Here is a 19,183-nt window from a genome sequence, read left to right as displayed (position 1 = left end):
ATGATAAAAAGAAAGCTGGCTCACTTGAGGTCTGAGGAGCAAGCCAAACACCCGTGTTTGTTTGGTCGTCGAAAGTGTCGTACTGCAGGCAACAACATAATATTTCAATACACTTTTTTCTTTTAATTCTGAAGAGTACTTCATAGTGCTTTTAAATACATTTAAAAATCAAGGAAACTATATATATATACGGTAAAATACGTGCATTTCTTAGCCTTCATTCAAATAATATGTATTTGATGGATCGTCACAAGCTTTGGTTGAAATTCTTAATGGAATCTCAATCTATGATTTTTTAACGAAAAATGTATGATCGAATTATTTCCTTATCTTAATCAACGAAAACAATAGCAGAAAGGGATTCTATATGATTGCCTGCAAAGTGATTTTTTTTTTTGAATCTGAAATGAAGATTCTGGTGGTATGTACTAAGCATTCACCTAATGCGAATGCTCCTATTCTCCCTCTTCATGCTCTCTCATGAACTTGTTTGAACTCTTTTTTTTCATCCCAAAAATCACACTGTATCTCCCACTAGATCTTTCTCCTTAATTACTTGTATAACAGTATCTTTTGTTTTTTTCTGAATTTGTCTCTTTACTACCTCTGTAAATTAAACTTTTTCCTCTTCCTGTTCTTGTTTCCATACATTTTGTAGTTTTCACCCAATCCAATTTCTACTCTGTCCTCCATCCCATCCTGTACTTTTTTTCTGTAGGCTCCTTAAGGAGTTTTTGTAGTCATGACATTGTGTGTGTGTGTGTGTGTGTGTGTGTGTGTGTGTGTTTCACTGTTTGATCTGCTGCAGTCTCTGACGAGACAGCCAGACGTTACCCTACAGAACGAGCTTAGAGCTCATTATTTCCGATCTTCGGATAGGCCTGAGACCAGGCACACACCACACACCGGGACAACAAGGTCACAACTCCTCGATTTATATCCCGTACCTACTCACTGCTAGGTGAACAGGGGCTACACGTGAAAGGAGACACACCCAAATATCTCCACCCGGCCGGGGAATCGAACCCCGGTCCTCTGGCTTGTGAAGCCAGTGCTCTAACCACTGAGCTACCGTGTGTGTGTGTGTGTGTGTGTGTGTGTGTGTGTGTTCACCACCACGGTCGTCTGCTGGTCACCCAGCCAGTCTTTCCCCTACGGAAAGAGCTCAGAGCTCGTAGTGACCGATCATCAAGTAAGACTGAGACCACACCACACTCCACACACCGGGAAAGCGAGGCCACAACCCCTCGAGTTACATCCCGTACCTATTTACTGCTAGGTGAACAGGGGCTACACATTAAGTGGCTTGCCCATTTGCCTCGCTGCTTTCCAGGACTCGAGCCCGGACCCTCTCGATTGTGAGTCGAGCGAGTGTGTATTTACCTAGTTGTAGTTTTACAGGGCCTGGGCTTTATGCTCGTGTGGCCCAGTCTCCATATCTACACTTATCCAATTCCTCTTTAAAACTATGCACAATTGTTGCTGACACCACTTCTTCACTCAAACTGTTCCACGTCTCAACACATCTTTGTGGGAAACTATATTTTTTAACATCTCTCAGATATCTTCCCTTTCTCAGCATTTTACTATGCGGTCTTGTGCTTTGAATATCATATTCTTCTCTCAGGATCAGTTTCTCATTATCCACTTGGTCCATTCCGTTGATCAATTTATAAACTTGTATCAGATCCCCTCTCTTCCTTCTCTGTTCCAGGGTTGGTAGATCCATTGCCTTTAGTCTCTCCTCATATGTCATCCCTTCAAATTTTGGAACCATTCCTATAGCCATTTTTTGTAGTCTCTCCAACTTCCTTATGTGTTTCTTTTTATGAGGGGTCCACACTACTCCTGCATATTCCAATCTGGGTCTTATTATAGTACTTATCAATTTCTTCATCATTTCTTTGTCCATGTAGTGAAATGCTAATCCAATATTCCTTAGCAAATTATATGTCTCTCTGAAAATTCTATCAATATGGCTTACTGGTTGATTGTTTTCTTCCATCATCACTCCTAAGTCCTTTTCCTTTTTTACTTTCTCCAGTTCTACTCCATCTCCCATCTTATAGATTCCCACGGGTCGTCTTTCACTCTTTCCCATTTCCATGACATGGCTTTTGTCCACATTGAATTCCATTTCCCACTTTTTACTCCATTCCCAGATCTTATTTAGGTCTTCATGCAGTATTTCACAATCCTCTTTTTGCTTTATAACTCTGCACAGTTTCATATCGTCCGCAAACAGATTTATGTAGCTGTTCACTCCTTCTGGCATGTCATTTATATATATGAGGAAAAGTATTGGCGCTAATACTGACCCCTGCGGCACTCCGCTTTCTACCGTTCTCCACTTGGACTTCATATCTTTAACTACCGTCCTTATTTCTGTCCCCCTCAAATAATTTTCCATCCATCTCAATGTGCTTCCTTTAAAGCCACCCTTCTCCTCTAACTTCCACAGTAATCTTGCATGTGGCACTTTATCAAATGCCTTTTTAAATCCAAATAAATACAGTCAACCCATCCCTCTCTCTCTTGTACTCTATCAACTATTCTAGAATAGAAACTCAATAAATTAGTTACACACGACCGTCTTTTTCTAAAACCAAATTGGCTATTTGATATTAATTTGTTGTCTTCAAGGAACTCGATCCATTGTTTCTTTATTATTCTTTCACACATCTTGCATATTACACTAGTTAGTGATACCAGTCTGTAATTTAAAGGTTCTTCCTTCCTTCCGCTCTTATATATGGGAACCACCTCAGCTCTTTTCCATTCTACTGGTACTGTTCCATTTTCTATTGAGCATTTTATGATGTATATAGGACTTCCTAGTTCTTCCCTACATTCTTTCAGTATTCTGCCTAAGACTTCATTCGGTCCCATTGCCTTCTCTTCATCCAATTCCTTCATTAACTCTTTTATTTCAAGATTGGTTACTTTAACCTCTTTCATATAGATGGTCTCTCTATTACCCTGTGGCCTTTCAAATTTGGATTCCTTAGTAAAGACCTCCTGGAACTTATCATTTAATAGTTCTGCCATACTTCTTGGGTCTTCCACCATCCCATTCTCTCATTTTAACCTTTCTATTGTTTCTTTTTGCCTAATTTTTCCATTTATGAATCTGTAGAACAATTTTGGTTGCTCCTTAAATTTTTCGACAATGTCCTTTTCATAGTTCCTTTCCTCATCCTTCCTCATCTCATCTATCTCTCCTCCACCTTTTCCATGCTCCATCTCTTTTCTCCTTTGCCCTAGCACACCTAGCACACCAATCTTTCTTTCCTTCTTCTTTATGTCTATAATTCGGGACATATTCCATGACTCCTGTTTTGTATATTTCCATAAATAAGTTATACTTCTCTTGCACTGTCTGAGTTTTCCATCTCCTCCCAGTTAACGTATTTGAAGTAGTTCTTGAGATTCTCAATATCAGCCTTTCTGCAATTTAATCGGTATCCTTTGTATGAATCGTCTCTATCTTCCTTTCCCTCTTCTATATCCATTTGTAATATTACATGGTCACTCTTTCCCAATGGGCACTTTTATCTTATATCATCATTCATTTGTATACCTCTTGTAAAAACCAGGTCTAATCTTGCTGGCTCATCATTTCCTCTGAATCTTGTGTTTTCCTTTACTCTTTGGTCCATCATATTATCTATCATTAGGTTCAGGAATCTTTCTCCCCAGGCTTCTTCCCCCATACCACTTTCATAATTTTCCCAGCCCACTTCATTACAGCTGAAATCTCCTACTAATATCAGTTTTCTCCTTTCTTTAATGATTCTCGTTAGACTCCTTATTGTGTCATCTATCATGTCTTTATACTCTTGATTGCTCTCCATGAATTTGTTTTTGGTGGCACATATGTTACAATGATTGTTAACTCTTTTTTATTAATATGCATCTTAACATACAGTACTTCTGCTTTTCTTTCCCCACATTCCACTTGGTTTACCATCTCCTTCCTTAACATTATCATGACTCCTCCTCCTCCTTTACCCCCACTGTCTCTTCTCCATACATTATACCTATTACCCAAGTCTATTTTGATTGCCTCATTTAGTTTTGTTTCAGCCAGGCATACAATATCCGGTTCATCTTTCTTTATGTAATCTCTTAATTCTAATTTACTTGATAAAACCCTGTCTATGTTCGTATACATCATTTTTAGTCTCTTGCCTTTATCACTTAGTTAAACTTGTTTCACTTTTTTCTCTTCCTTCTCTTTATATACCATTTCCTTATCCTGTCTCCTAGAATTCTCCAAAAAACATGCCTTTTTTTCATCTTCTAACCTTCATAATTTTTTCCCCATACTGCTGCCGCCAGTTCATTGTACAGGCAACCCCCACTTAACGAATTCGTTCTAAAAACAGTTCGTTAAGCGAAACTTCGTTAAGCGAACCGATTATAACAAGTTTAACCCCTGATTTGAACTTCCATTGAGAGTAAGCAAAGCGAGAGTGCATCATAGTACAGTAAAAGGTTTAATGAAAGTAAAAATTATCAAGTTAAACATTTAGGTAGTTTAATTTAAGTCATTATAATGTACACTAATGAATGTATGTACTTAACTTTATAATGTTGATGATCTGCACTTTATGAAGGGAGGGAGAGTGAAACGGAAAATACACTAACCGTCAACCTGTGGAATGTAAACATAGTGTGCATCATTGTACCACATATAAAACTTATGTACCACATTTCCACAAGGCATTCCATTTTATCCATTGTAGAGTCACGAGTTCAGGTGGTTCTTTTATCTTGCAAGGAAGATACGGTCTCACCAGCCTTCTTAATAGAGTCTGCTGACTTGAAAATAGTAGACAGTAGATGGAGTCAAGATGGTGGCCAGCAATGTTATTAGTTTTCTGGCCTCTCTCGTGTCTGTGAATAATACCCAGCTTCACTTCAAGAGTAAGACACTTCCTGGTCTTCTTAGGAACGTTAGGCCACATTGCAGGGCGTTTTGGTGGTAAGCTGAACACCTCTGGAGGTGGTGTTACTGTCTTATATATGCATTTATGTTCACAAAACATTTCTATTAGCTTTTTTACAAACCCTGCCCCCAAGAAAGGATTGCTTTGTAATGCATAAAGTGAAATCTTACATGGTATTTCATTAGTAATTCACTATCACTCAGTCCCACGGAGTCCAGGTTATCGTCATGGCATGAGCGTATATGAATACTAAGATATGAAATCCATTATAGCAGGCAACAAAGGAGTTAAAACAAATGTAATATCGTGGTGAAAGAAAACATGCCAAGCGGTAGCATAGTGGATAAGGTGGTGAGTGTGGGATCGGGCAGACGTCCACGCGTAGGTTCGAATCCCACCACGTACAGTCTTAAAACACTTTGCTATTTGCCAAGTGGTTTAAAGTTACCTACATATCACCATGATGCCCAGGTTCTAGGTGGTTACACCCAAGATGAGCTTGGGCGGTGATATGGGCCCTAATATGGGTACCACTATAAATAAAATTGCCTGCGCCACTAATGGGCGGAAGCTGAACAGCGCTTCCCATACACTCTTCAAGTGTGCCTACAGGCGCTATAGGCCTTACCGTAAAAAAAAAATAAATAAATAAAAAAATAAAAAGGTCACAAGAACTTCTGAAGCGGCCAAGTGCCGGAGTCTCCGCCGTCTGTGGACAATCTCATCATCTCTGCTTTATCTTTTGGTATTCCATGTAAGATTTCACCTTATGCATTACAAAACAATCCTTTCTAGGGGGCAAGGTTTGTAAAAAGCTAATAGAAATGTTGTTTTGTGAACATAATATGCATATATAAGACAATAACGAGGACCAGAAGATTCAAATGGAGACCAAATTGTGCAATCGCAAGTCAAAGTCGTGCTTGGCGAAATATGGTATATTTTACCGATTTGTGTATACGCGATATTCGTGTTCGGCGAGGTATGACAGTATATATATATACAGGCAACCCCCGCTTAACGAAGGGGTTACGTTCCTAAAAAACACTTCGTTAAGCGAAACTTCGTTAAGCGAACCGATCATAACAAGTTTAACCCCTGATTTGAACTTCCATTGAGAGTAAGCAAAGCGAGAGTGCATCATAGTACAGTAAAAGGTTTAATGAAAGTAAGAATTATGAAGTTAAACATTTAGGTAGTTTAATTTGTCATTATAATGTACACTAATGTATGTATGTATGTAACTTTATAATGTTGATGATCTTAACTTTATGAAGGGAGGAAGAGTGAAACGGGAAAGACACTAACCAGCAACCTGTGGAATGTAAACAAAGTGCGCATCATTGTACTGCATACAAAACTTATGTACCACATTTCCACAAGGCTTTCCATTTTATCCATTGTAGAGTCAAAAGTTCAGGTGGTTCTTTTAGCTTGCAAGGAAGATACGGTCTCACCAGTCTCCTTAATAGAGTCTGCTGACTTGAAAATAGAGACAGTATAACATGGAGTCAAGATAGCGGCCAGCACTGCTATAGTTTTCTGGCCTCTCTCATGTCTATGAATAATATCTAGCTTCATTTGGAGAGTAAGAGACTTCCTGGTCTTCTTACGAACACTAGGCCAATTGCAGGGCGTTTTGGTGGTAAGTTGAGCTAGGGAAGACAAGCTGCTGCTGAGGCTGTTATGTTTTGACTGGGGAGTGAGTGTTGCGCGTGTTGTCCACGAAAGGCTTGATATTGATCTTTATTCTATAGGTGTCCCAGGATTTTTCCTGAGGTAGGCCTTAGTACCAGCAGCTCCTGGTGTATTCAAAAGCCTGTCAGCTTGCGTGATATGGTGGGGCTTTCAAATTTGGAAAAAAATTACCTGGATAAAACTTCGTTAAAGCGAGTTTGGTGTTCGTTAAACGAGCAGATGGTAGTAAAATGAAACCTTCATTGTAGCGAAATTTCGTTGCGTGAACCTTCGTTAAACAGGGTTGCCTGTATATATATGTATGTATGTATGTATGTATGTATGTATGTATGTATATATATATATATATATATATATATATATATATATATATATATATATATATATATATATATATATATACAGTAAGGTCTCGGTTTACGTCAGAGTTATGTTCCTGAAACATGACGTAAGTCGATTTTGTATGTAACTTGAGTTTCCATACATTTCAAAGCATATTATCGAGTTTTCAACCAATCATTGTTTATGGTCATTCAGGTAAGTTAAAGGTTATATTGTTATATTATTTACAACTATGTAGGTATATGAAACACAAGTTTGTTTTTGTTGTTGATTAGGGCCACAAACGCAAAGGACTGCAGGTTGCCGAGAGGGGTGGCCCTGAGGCCGCCAGGAGGGTGGGCAGGTCGAATGTTGTGACGCCCAGGGCAGACAGCTGGGAGCGTAGTGCAGTGCGGTGGGAGTAGAAGCGTGGGCAGCGGGGCAGGAAATGCAATAGGGATCAGCAGACAGGCGCAGACGGTGCAAGTGAGCTGTGAGTGTCGTGTGGCCCAGGCGAAGGCTCCGGAGTTGTTATTGTTGTGACGGGTGCGCGAACCCTCAAGGTCGTCAACCTCCCTGTTGTCATGGGAACGGACTTCCCATTTTCTTCTTCACTCCCTCACACACAGCTGCTGCCTCCCTTCTCATGTCTTTAATTACGTCCTTTTTTCTTGTAGCGCAATGGTTTTCCTTTTCTTAGCATCACTGCTGTCACTAAGGTGTTTTCTCTTTGGTGCTATTGAGCAAGATACTAAGAACTTGAGTCAGTAAACGCAGAAGTAGGATACCACTCTTGCGAGGGGCGATGTGGTGGAACTGAGGCAGTGTGTTATTATATTCAAGCGTGAGGTAGGCGGTGTGGCGGGCAACCACCAACAATAACAATAAATCCTGCGCTTTACGATTTATAAATTTTCAAATTTTCTAATCTTAAATTGCCTTATAGTGGACTGACGTAACTACGAGTTTGACATAACTGGAGACCGACGTAACCCGGGACTTTACTGTATGTATGTATGTATGTATGTATGTATGTATGTATATATATATATATATATATATATATATATATATATATATATATATATATATATATATATATATATATATATATACAGGGATCCTTGCAATTCGACGGGGTTAGGGCGGTCTTTCATCGGTCGAATCAGTGTTAATTTGAATCGTGAAGCAATTTTTTTTCAATAGGATACTTCAGAATTAGGGGGAATAGGGACCAGCCTCCAGCCTAGATCCCCCAAAACATCACTATAACCTTTAAAAAACACTAACCTAGATTAAATCGGTACAGTAATACTCCGCTTAACGAACAGGATAGGGGGTGTCAAAGCTGTTCGTAGAGCGAAAATTCGTTAAGCGGACGTAATTTTCCCATACAAAATAATGGAAATAGGGGGGATGTGTTCTGGGCTAGTCCACAACATGCCACATGAGTTAAAAGAAAAAATATATATATACGTTTGGCAGCATATTGGGCCACCGGTTTATCACTACTTTTATGATGTCATATGAGTCATTGGAAGTTAGAGGAACTACATACAAATTCTCTCACATCCTCGCACTTATGTTCACAAAACAACATTTCTATTAGCTTTATTCATCTAATTAATAATGCATGTAAGTAATATGTAATGCAGTTCATTTTACACCCTCTACTGCAATTAGTTGCAGTAGAGGGTGTACTTAACCTTTTAGCAGCATTCTTAATCTCAATCCACTGAACAGCAACCCCAACGCACACCTGTTGGCAATGCCACTTCATTACAGCTTCCTCAAGTTTTTCCGATCTCCCATACTGCACTCGTTTTCTTTCTAATCCTGTTTTCTTATATTGAGTGCTTTCCCTATTATCATCACTTTCTGAGACGAATTCCAGTAGAGATTGCAGGAGCCAGTGAGTGTTATGGCAGCGAGTGGATGACTGGATGTAAACAAACCAAAGTCCGAACTCAAGAGCGAGTTGTTGTGTCTTTTTTATGGTTCCCCCAATAAAAAAAAATATTATTTCAAGAAATTATTTTGGTTGTTTTACGTTTCCTACATTTTTTTTTTTTTTAATGTGTTTTAAGTGAAAACAAGATGTTCTACTTGACATTTACGTATAAATTCCCTCTTTATTTTATGAATTTTAGATATAAAAAAATATTTTTTGGCCAAATTCGTCCGGGTATGTACGAAATCCGAGTATTTGGGGTTCGACTAATTGAGCTTTCACTGTATATATATATATATATATATATATATATATATATATATATATATATATATATATATATATATATATATATACTCGTATATATACTGTATATAAATTGTTTTTAATACATTTCACTACACAACATAATTTAACATACCTGGATGCTTGACAATGAAGTCGGTAATATCATACACTCCATGTCTGTAGGATACCCACACCCTGTCCTCCATAGTGCTATGCTTGGACACATCGTCAAGAGTGTACTCAGGTAAATCATTACGAGGTGCTCCATAATTTTCCAAAATTTCATCATCTGATGACTGCTGTGCTGCTGCATCTGTGTACAAGCCAGGCAACTCAATTACTTAATAATCAAGTCTTTAAGATAAATGATAATAATAACAAAATAATGCACTGATTTCATACACATTTGTATACATGGCATCAAAGAGGTTAGATAGGGGAAGATGGTATGCGCCTATTCTGCCACACTAAAAAAAAATTAATCTAGTGGGCTGAGCTTATGATCAGCAACTTACACACAAAACATTGACTTCTCCAGTGTTAAGCAATGGGAAATTGCCACTTTCTTTTTCATTACTAGAGGAAAATTAAGAAAGAACTGATGGTTTGAGTTATGTAAACCACATTATAGTTTTATATTAACAGTGTTAATATAAAATAGCTACAACATTGAAAGAAATATACCAGGACATTTCCGGGAGAAAGTATGGTAAAAGAATTGCTTTCTCTCATTTATTGGATGGCAAAGAACAAAGAGTGAAATAAAATTTCAGTAATTAGATGCTTTTTCAATGCACAGTGACATGAAATCACACATCCTAAATAAAAGCTAGAGAGAGAGAGAGAGAGAGAGAGAGAGAGAGAGAGAGAGAGAGAGAGAGAGAGAGAGAGAGAGAGTATAATCTTTTAAGGTCACATATATGGGAGGCGGACATAAGATGGAAAATAAGGAACCTAATTCAAGCGTTTCTTTGTATTTTCAATGGGTGGCTGGTAATGTTTTGGGTGTAAGTGGGGTAGGGACAGCAGCAGACCAATATCACATCAGCTTCACTTTTATGACATCATGCAGCCTCCCCTTATTCAACCTCTTTGCATGGCATACATAAGAAAATCTGCAACAAGCCAAAAGGGCTACACCTGTACAGTACCTCTGCAAAACATGCATACCTGTATCCATCAATTATCCCTATCTGTGAATTTGCTAAATATTTAAATGCTTCCTATTGACTCAGCATTAATAACCAAATAACTGTCCATCCCACCCATCAACTATTTCATTAAGCAAACCAATTTCAATCTCTCTTTTTAAATATATATATTAAGCAATACATAATTTTTTTTTTTTAAGAATAGAAAATTGAAAACACACCTGCTTGATGGTTATATCTTAGCCAAAGGGCAACTCCTGCTCCAACTCCACCCAATGTTGCCAATACCTGGTGTTTCTGTCTTGACTGTTGTTGTTGCTTCTTATTCCACTCACTGTGGTAACTGTGTTGGCCATGCATTGTCCCCATCCCCAAGGCTCGTCGGGAACTACCATGGTGCCTTTCTATAAGCCTATAGTGGTGGTATAAATCATACATTAGCCTGTTAACTGCCAGTCCACACACACACACACACACACGTGGAACAGTTTAAATGAAGAAGTAGTGTCTGCAACGAGTGTGCATACTTTTAAAGTAAGATCGGATAAGTGTAAATATGGAGACAGGGCCACACGAGCATAAAACCCAGGCCCTGTAAAATTACAACTAGGTAAATACAACTAGGTAAATACACACACACACAGAGCTATGTATGCCTATGATATATATATACATACACATACACATACACACACACACACACACACATACACACTCGACCCTCATCTATCCGGACCTTGTTTATGCAGATTTTGGTTAATCCAGACAGTGTCCAGATAATAAAAATAATTTTAGTCCAAGCTTGAGTTGGGAGTCACCCAGCACTTGGCTGTCGCTGTAGCCTTTGGATCGTTGTTCTCCCATACACACCTGGAAGTGGAAGAGCGGGGCAGGAAGTTTGAAGCATTAAAGCTTTCCCTCCGTCCCCTCTCCCTCATCATTCATCACATTCACACCTGTTCTCCAACCCCATCCCCATCCCTGTCCCTGAGGGGTCCCTGCCTTTCAATCATTCTCATACGTTCCCTCCAGGCACTCTCTAAGAAATCTTTCACACCCTCAATCACCCGACCATTTACCTGTCTCTCAACAGACAGCCCCAGCAGGTACTCCATCCATTCCTAGCATTCTCTCTCTCATCTCACTACATGCTTCTACTCCTATTTCTTCTGTCACTACACCTAACATCCTGTCTCTTGCACACCCATATCCCTCACACTCAACATCAAATGTTCTACTGTCTCATCCACACCCGTCTCGCATACCTCACACACCTTGCTTCCTCCATTCTTCCACCTATACACCCTGCTGTTCACCTCCAGGGACTTGGTCCTGGCTCTGAACAGCAGTTCCCCGGCTCCCATCATAAAACTTTCACACCTAGGCCGGTCCTTTCTCCGATACCATTCTAGCGTTGCCTTCTCACTCATCCCCCTCCTCCACTCTGCTTTTCCTTTCTCTTCCACACGCCCATTGATTTCTCTCTTACTCGCATCTACACTTCCATGTCCTATGGCTCTTCTAACAAGCATTCCTATTTCACCCACCCAAATTTCTATATTAAACGACTCCTGTGCCCACTGTCCATACACGTTCCATTCGGACACCTTTTTTGCCCATTTACTCCCATCCATCCTGTGCAGTCTAACCCTATACCTCAACACTGCCTTAGCTAACCTTTCTCTAAATGTACTCCATCCCATATCTCCTCTGATCGCCTCCACTGCCACATACCTGTTGGCACCTAACGCTATCCTGCCTGTCATGTTCTGCAGAACCTCTAGCCTATTCAGGTCTTTCCTAGTCCACACTGTTGTTTCTAAACCATACATGATGCTGGGGATAGCTACTCCCTTCCATAGTCCTCTAACTACCTCATACTTATTTGCCCTGCACCGTGCTACACTACCTAGCCTCCCCACCCATTGGTTAGTCCGTGCTATTCTTTCCTGCTTGGTCCTTTCACACCTTTCATCCACCCAAATACCCAGATACTTGTACTCCTTTGTTCTTCCTATTTCCTCCCCACCCAGCATCCATGTCCTGTTCCTGTCTAATGCATCCCCATTTACTACTAATACTTCACTCTTCTCCCTGCTGAATAACGTCAAAATCCCTTCCATACTCACTCACAGCGTTCAGCATTTCCTGCAGCTCTGCATGGTGCTCACTAAGGACCACCACATCATCTGCATAAAGGAGAATGCTCAGCACATCATTCCCCACTTTCACTCCTAATCCTGTTCGCCTCACTCTCGCTGCCATCTCCTCCACATATAGGCCAAATAGTAAAGGGGAAAGAACACAGCCTTGTCTCACTCCTCTCATTACTCACCCATCCAGTCACCAGATCCCCCATACTAAACACCGCTCTTGTATTCTCATGCATACTCCTAATGATTCTCACTATCTTCTCACTCACCCCAACTTTTTCTAATACCTTGCACAGCATTCTCCTATCTACTCTATCATAAGCCTTCTCTATGTCTAGAAAAGCTAAATACTTCTTCCCACCGTCCTTTCTCGCTCTCCCTATCACTTCATTTACTACATACATGTTATCCTCACCTCTTCTATCCTTCCTAAACCCATTCTGTTCCTCACCCATTACCCTATTTCTTTCCATCACTTCACTCAGTCTTTCATTCAACACACCACAGAATATCTTACACACTGAATCACACACTGCTATTGGTCTATAGTTCCTAATTTCCTTCCTACTTTTACTACCTCCTTTATGAATAAGTGTCACTCTACTTTCATTCCAGGTTGCAGGCACTCTTTCATCCCTCCAGATCCTTCCAAACAACTCATGCAGCCCCTCAATCACTCCTCGACCACCCTCTCTGTAAAATTCATTCAGAATCCCATCGATACCCGGAGCCTTACCTCTCTTTAGTTTCTTCACATACGTCTCAATCTCCTCCATACTGATCTCTTCATTCCTTCCTTCCTCTATTTTCCTATCTAGGGTAATGTTTCCTAAGTTCCTAGCTGGTTCATTTACTCCTCCAACAGTTTTCCAGTACTCTTCTATCTCTCCAATCATTTCCTCCCTTTCCCTAATTCTTCTTCCATTCACTACTAACTCTTCTACATGGTCTACTTTACTACCTTCCTCTCCTCTTAAAAATTTATACCATTCCCTACCTCCTTCTTCACCCATTCTTCTAAGTTCCTCAATAATTTTCCTCTCCTCATTCCCTCTGGCCCTCCTGATTAGTGCCTTCACCTCTTGCTGCTTACTCCTATACTCATCCCACACTCTATCATACTCTATTCTCTCTACCTCACTGTTCTGTCTGTACCTTCTAAGGCTCCTACATCTCCTATTCAGTTGCCTTCTTTCCTTCCTCACCCTGTCTATCTCATTGTTCCACCACCTCTTCCCTTTCCTTTCTCTCCCTTTACCTCTTGGTTCTGTCCTACCAATACTCTCCTCTGCGGCTATGGTTAATTTCCTAACTAGACTCCTATTACACTCATCCACTCCTCTCTCTGTCTGTGGTCCGTTCTCATCAGTCTTGCATTCCATCTTCTCTATCGCTTCTCTAAAACTATCCCAGTCTGCCTCTCTAACTTTCCACCTTCCCTTCCCCTGTGTAGTCACTTTTACCTTCTCCTTCACACACTCATACTTCAATACCATAACATTATGGTCACTCGCTACATCAATCTTTCTCTCCTCATCCACCCACATGCCTTTTACTCGTTCCCTCGCTTTGTCGTTAACCACCATGTAGTCAATGACAGATTCACTTTCCTTTCCACACCATGTCACTCTACCCTCTGCCATGGTCACATTCAAAATCTCAAGCTCATTCCTCTCCACAAAATCTAATAACAATTGTCCATTACCATTTACTTCCTCACCCAATACTCCTATATGACCATTCATGTCCCCCATCACAATTACTCTTTCATTCTTATTCTCTTGTACCAGCCTTTCAATAATCCTATATTTTCTTTCATTCTCAGCTCTCGTTTCTGCTCTTTCAACGGTCATGTAGCACACAATTAATATTATTTTCTCTCTGTCCCTACCTACCTTATACTCTAATCTCACTGCCATAACATCCTCACTCATCTCACACTCCCTTACGTCTAACTCCTCTATGTCCACGCCTGCATCTAATCTTACCATTACTCCAACCCCTCCCCCCTTCCTCTGCTGCTTACTCCTACCTTTACCTATCATTCTAAAACTCTCTGACTCAAGTTCTACTCTCTCTCTTAGCTGGGTTTCAGTTACACAGACTACCTCTACATTCCATACATTCATTTCCTGCTGAGGTCTTCCATTTTCCAACATCCCATCCTCTCACATTCACACATCCTATCCTCAGACACCCTCTCTCTCGTCAGTCACTCCCTTTCACACTCCTGCCTCTTTTCCCTCATCTCACACAATCTCTCTGTCGCTGTCACCCATTCAAGAAACCTTCTGCACATCCTCCTGTCCCCCTCACTATTCAGGTGTACACCGTCCCTGTCATACACTCCAAGTGGCAGGGCACCGTCCAAGTCTAGGAAACTGACGCCGTAGTCCCCTTCCCTCTTGCTACATTCTATCTTTAGGTCTAGCACCTCCTGTCTAAGCAGCCTATTGGTTTCCTTCCTCAATTCCTCATATCCTCCTTCGGCCTACCCAACACCCCAACCACTGCCACTCGCACCTTCTTCTCCCTCTTTACCTCCCTCACACACTCCATCACCTTCCTGACTGTCTTCTCCGGTCCCAGCTGCCTGAGGCCGTTGCCACCTCCCTGGAGTATGAGCATGCCTTCCTGCAGGCCTCTCATATTCTCCCTAGCTGCCTCTACCACCTCCTCTACACCTTTCCCACTCAAGCTCGCCAGCTTGCTCTTCTCCCCCCTCATGGCCATGTACGTGTGGGCCCTCTTCACCATACTGTCCCCACACACGCTATGGGCCACTTTGACTTTCCACCCTGGGGTACCCTTCGGGGAAGGGCCGCCACAGCCGCCCTCTCCTTGGCAACAGGATGGGCCTCAGCACCTCTTACCTCCGCCACTACTGCCACCTCTGAGTCTTTCCCAGGAGGGGTAGGTGAAGCCCCTTCACTAACCCTGATGGAGTCCACTGTGGCCGCTACCCCAGGCTTGGCTGGGACAGGCAGCATATCCTTAGCTACATTAGCATAGGTCTTCCCAGCCTCCTCTGTCCCCGCCTTGAAGACCTCGGCCTCTCTTTCCTGACTCTTCCTCAGGTTCCTCACCTCTTCCCTCAAGGACCTATTTTCCCTCTCCACTGCACCAAGACTCTCCATTAGCGCCTTGATCTCGCTGTCTAGCCTGTGCTGTTCCTTCACCATAGTCTCTCTCTCCTCCCGCATCCTCCTCACCGTCTCCGCATATTTTTTCGCCTGGGCGATGCACCTAGTGCACACCCAAGGCATCTCCTCTTCCTTCTGTAGTTCCCTATACAGCCCAACTCCCACCTTTTTGCATTGGGCATGTAGCCACATTTGGCACAGGTCACATTGCAGGCCATTATCCCTGTCCTCCACCTCCTGACTACATACCCCACACAGAACCTCACTACTTTGCTCTGCACATCTCCCACATTTTTCCTCAGCATTAACCTTGCCAATGAAGTTGCACACCTTGCAAGTCTTATTCCTGACAGACCTCATTCTAGTAGGGGTTGGATACTTACCATTAGTTTTTAAAGTAAATATGTATCTGATATAGTGGTGAAAAAAAGTACAAACTAACAGCTTGTTTTTGCCGAAATGCTTGAAGTTGGTGGTGTTTTCCATCTGTCCGGGAGAAATCGATATTCTTAAGAGCAAATGCTGCTTTCCTGCAGCTCGGGAAGGCAATGCTCAAGCAGGATTTACCTTCACCACGATGGTGAACCAAGCCCTATGTCTTTGTCATTGTCTTTGCACAAGTCTTGCCTAAATACAGTACGTCCTCATTATACAGTACATGTGCCGGCACGTGCCGGCGCGAGACTTATCCTCTCAAACGCCGGTGAGAGGTAGCGAGTTGCCGTGCCGGGATTCTTTGGGAAGCTCGCTCCTGAGAGGTGGTGCTGCGGTGACGTCATTAACAAACATGGCGGCCCAAACATGTTTCCAGTGCCCTTCGTGCCCTTTCCAGGGACTAGACTATGACTTGGTTCTCCGTCACGCTCACAGATGCACTGGGAAGTACTTTACAAGTACCTGAGTGGGAGAGGTGCTTTGAAGCAGTGGCAATATTTCGCAGTCATGGATGAAATATTGCTGGAGATCCATCATAGCTCCTGATGCTTTGGCCGCCAGGGACGCGTTACCATAGCAACGAAGCGGGTTTGTTTATTTTACAGAGGAAGCTCCCAAAAGCGTTTGAAAAGACGATCCGAGTCTCGGTACGCCGGCACATGCCGGTGCGCCGTCTCAAACGCAGCCCAGCTGATTGTTGTGGTGGGCGCGTGGCGTAGTGGCGCTACGGTATTGTGTAAACAAAACACGAATGGATACTGCATCTGTGAAAATAGAATCGAGTGTACTAATTACCAAACACCGTAACTGTGAATTTACCGGATAACGAAGTGCCGTATGAGGAGGACTTGCTGTACCTATTATTATTAGTTTATTTTATGAACTAATTGATTTTTGAAACATATAAGTATATAGGTTATCGTTCAATTAGCCTACTTTACAAAAAATTATGATTGGAACCAAACCCAGGAAGTACGTAGGAACAACAACTGTCAACATTGCCATTCCTCCAGCTTCAATCACTGCATCTCCATCTCCGAAGTTTTCAATCAGAATTCTACTTAGCTTATGATCAGTTGTATGTCTCCATCGTTTGATAAGTACCCATTTATGTAAATAGCTGGTGGACTGTCCTCTTCCCATAGCCTGCACAGTTGAAGGTGGCGATTCTCTCCTGTGTTATGGCCACTATACGGCCATCTGTGCTTTTATATAGAAGCACTTTTCCTAGCTCACCAAGTCTATTAATAAAATCATGCTCTGTAGCAGCAATAGGACTGGTCTTTTTCATTATATTTTTCATACTGCATGTGGTGCAACGGTGAGGCAGCATTGTCTGGACTGGTCAAGTCAAGTCAGCCCAGGACTGTGTGGGTGGCAGCTGATGTGATGGTAAAGGGCCTGTCACACCTTAACGTTTTAGAGAACGTATGGCTAGCGTATGGTAAACATGTTAAACGGTGGCGTACGCTGAACTCTTAGTTTTTCGGCGCGTTGTCGACGTATGCAGAGCGTATAAGACAACGATCGGGGAACGTACTCAGCGCGTGAGGAACGTGTGAGGAACGAACTAACAGGTAACGATCGAGTAGCATACGCGTAACAATCGAGTATCGTACGTCCTCGATCACGTGACGCATGTCAACTGCATAAAAGGTTGCTGCAAGGACTATCGTGTCACAACTATACCAGCCATGGGCAAGAGGTCACCGACCAAGAAACCAGCACGGGGCCGCGGCCGTGGTCGCAAGACACCCACACTGTCACCTTCACCTCTAGTCTCGGACGTCTTGGGTGATAGAGATGGGCGTGACTCATCTTCGCCACCGCGAAGAGATGCCTCCCCTGCAGGCTCCACCGCATCCTCTGCTGCATCGACCTCTACTCTACAACCACATGATATGAAAAAGAGAGCCAAGAATACAACGCGTGAGGAACGATCAGAGAACGAATGATAACGATCGCCTAACGTGCCTTTAACTTATCCCCAGCGTATGCATAACGTACTGGCCACACGCTGGCATACGTCGAGAATTTTGTGCATGCTCAAAAACTTCTCGCTGTCCCTGCGTACGACGACGTACGGCACCGTACGCCACCGTACTTCAACGTACCCTAACGATGGAGCAGCGTACCCATAACTTATTCAAGCGTATGCTGAGCGTGTGCCACCGTTTTCCATACGCTAGCCATACGTTCTCTAAAACGTTAAGGTGTGACAGGCCCATAAGCAAACACTGCTACCAACCACCACCAAATTATACTCATGATTTTTTTTCGCTAAACGCACTAAAAATAAACGTATGAGTATGGGATAATATTCCAGGCATTTAATATCATCCCTCAAATCACGATGAAGTAATAATCTTATAATTTCCCGGACAAAAAAGATGTGCAGGTTTACCAACACAACACTTCCGTTACCTTCGATATGGAAGAGAAAAAGTAAGGGAGGACAACATTTAAGAATAGGACTACTGTGAAGACCGCAATGTTGTGTAGCCTTTGTCAAAGGTGGAAGGTACTGTTTAAGAATCCGGCCGATAGTACAACATTTTGGGGCCAAAATATAGAGGCAGACTTATGTGCCAGATCGATTTATAAGCTGCAATATACGGTACTATTAGTTTAGTTTTAGTGTTAGGTTACCTTACATTAGGTCTGTTTAAGTTTAGTTCATCAGAGAAACCTAAATAGACTAAATTTCACAGTTCCTCAAAAAGTCTAAGGACACAAATTATCTTATTTAGCAAGCGAAGGACCCATTTATGTTACCCAGGTCTTTCATTATCTGGACCAGTGCCTGCACCATTAAGTCCGGAAAAACGAAGGTTAAATATGTGTGTGTGTGTGTGTGTGTGTGTGTGTGTGTGTGTGTGTGTGTGTGTGTGTGTGTGTGTGTGTGTGTGTGTGTGTGTGTGTATTTACCTAGTTGTAGTTTTACAGGGCCTGGGCTTTATGCTCGTGTGGCCCCGTCTCCATATCTACACTTATCCAATTTTTCTTTAAAACTATGCACACTTTTTGATGACACCACTTCCTCACTCAAACTGTTCCAAGTCTCAACACATCTTTGCGGGAAACTAAATTT

The 19,183-nt window shown here is 41.9% G+C and overlaps 1 protein-coding gene across 1 annotated transcript in view; it reads right to left on the bottom strand.

The window, feature by feature from the left end:
- The window catches only part of LOC123499622 (sulfite oxidase-like), a gene marked incomplete in the record, with an annotated part of 57,820 nt that overhangs the window by 23,170 nt on the left and 15,467 nt on the right, over positions 1–19,183 (bottom strand). Inside the window, 2 exon segments of the mRNA XM_045247913.1 lie at positions 9,344–9,523; positions 10,583–10,773. Coding sequence (XP_045103848.1) covers positions 9,344–9,523; positions 10,583–10,773 — 371 coding nt within the window.

The sequence above is a fragment of the Portunus trituberculatus genome, chromosome 50 (genome assembly GCF_017591435.1).
Source record: "Portunus trituberculatus isolate SZX2019 chromosome 50, ASM1759143v1, whole genome shotgun sequence".
Taxonomy (NCBI): Eukaryota; Metazoa; Arthropoda; class Malacostraca; order Decapoda; family Portunidae; genus Portunus; species Portunus trituberculatus.
The sequence above is the reverse complement of the archived record's forward strand: the minus strand, read 5'-3'. Positions and strand labels throughout refer to the sequence as shown.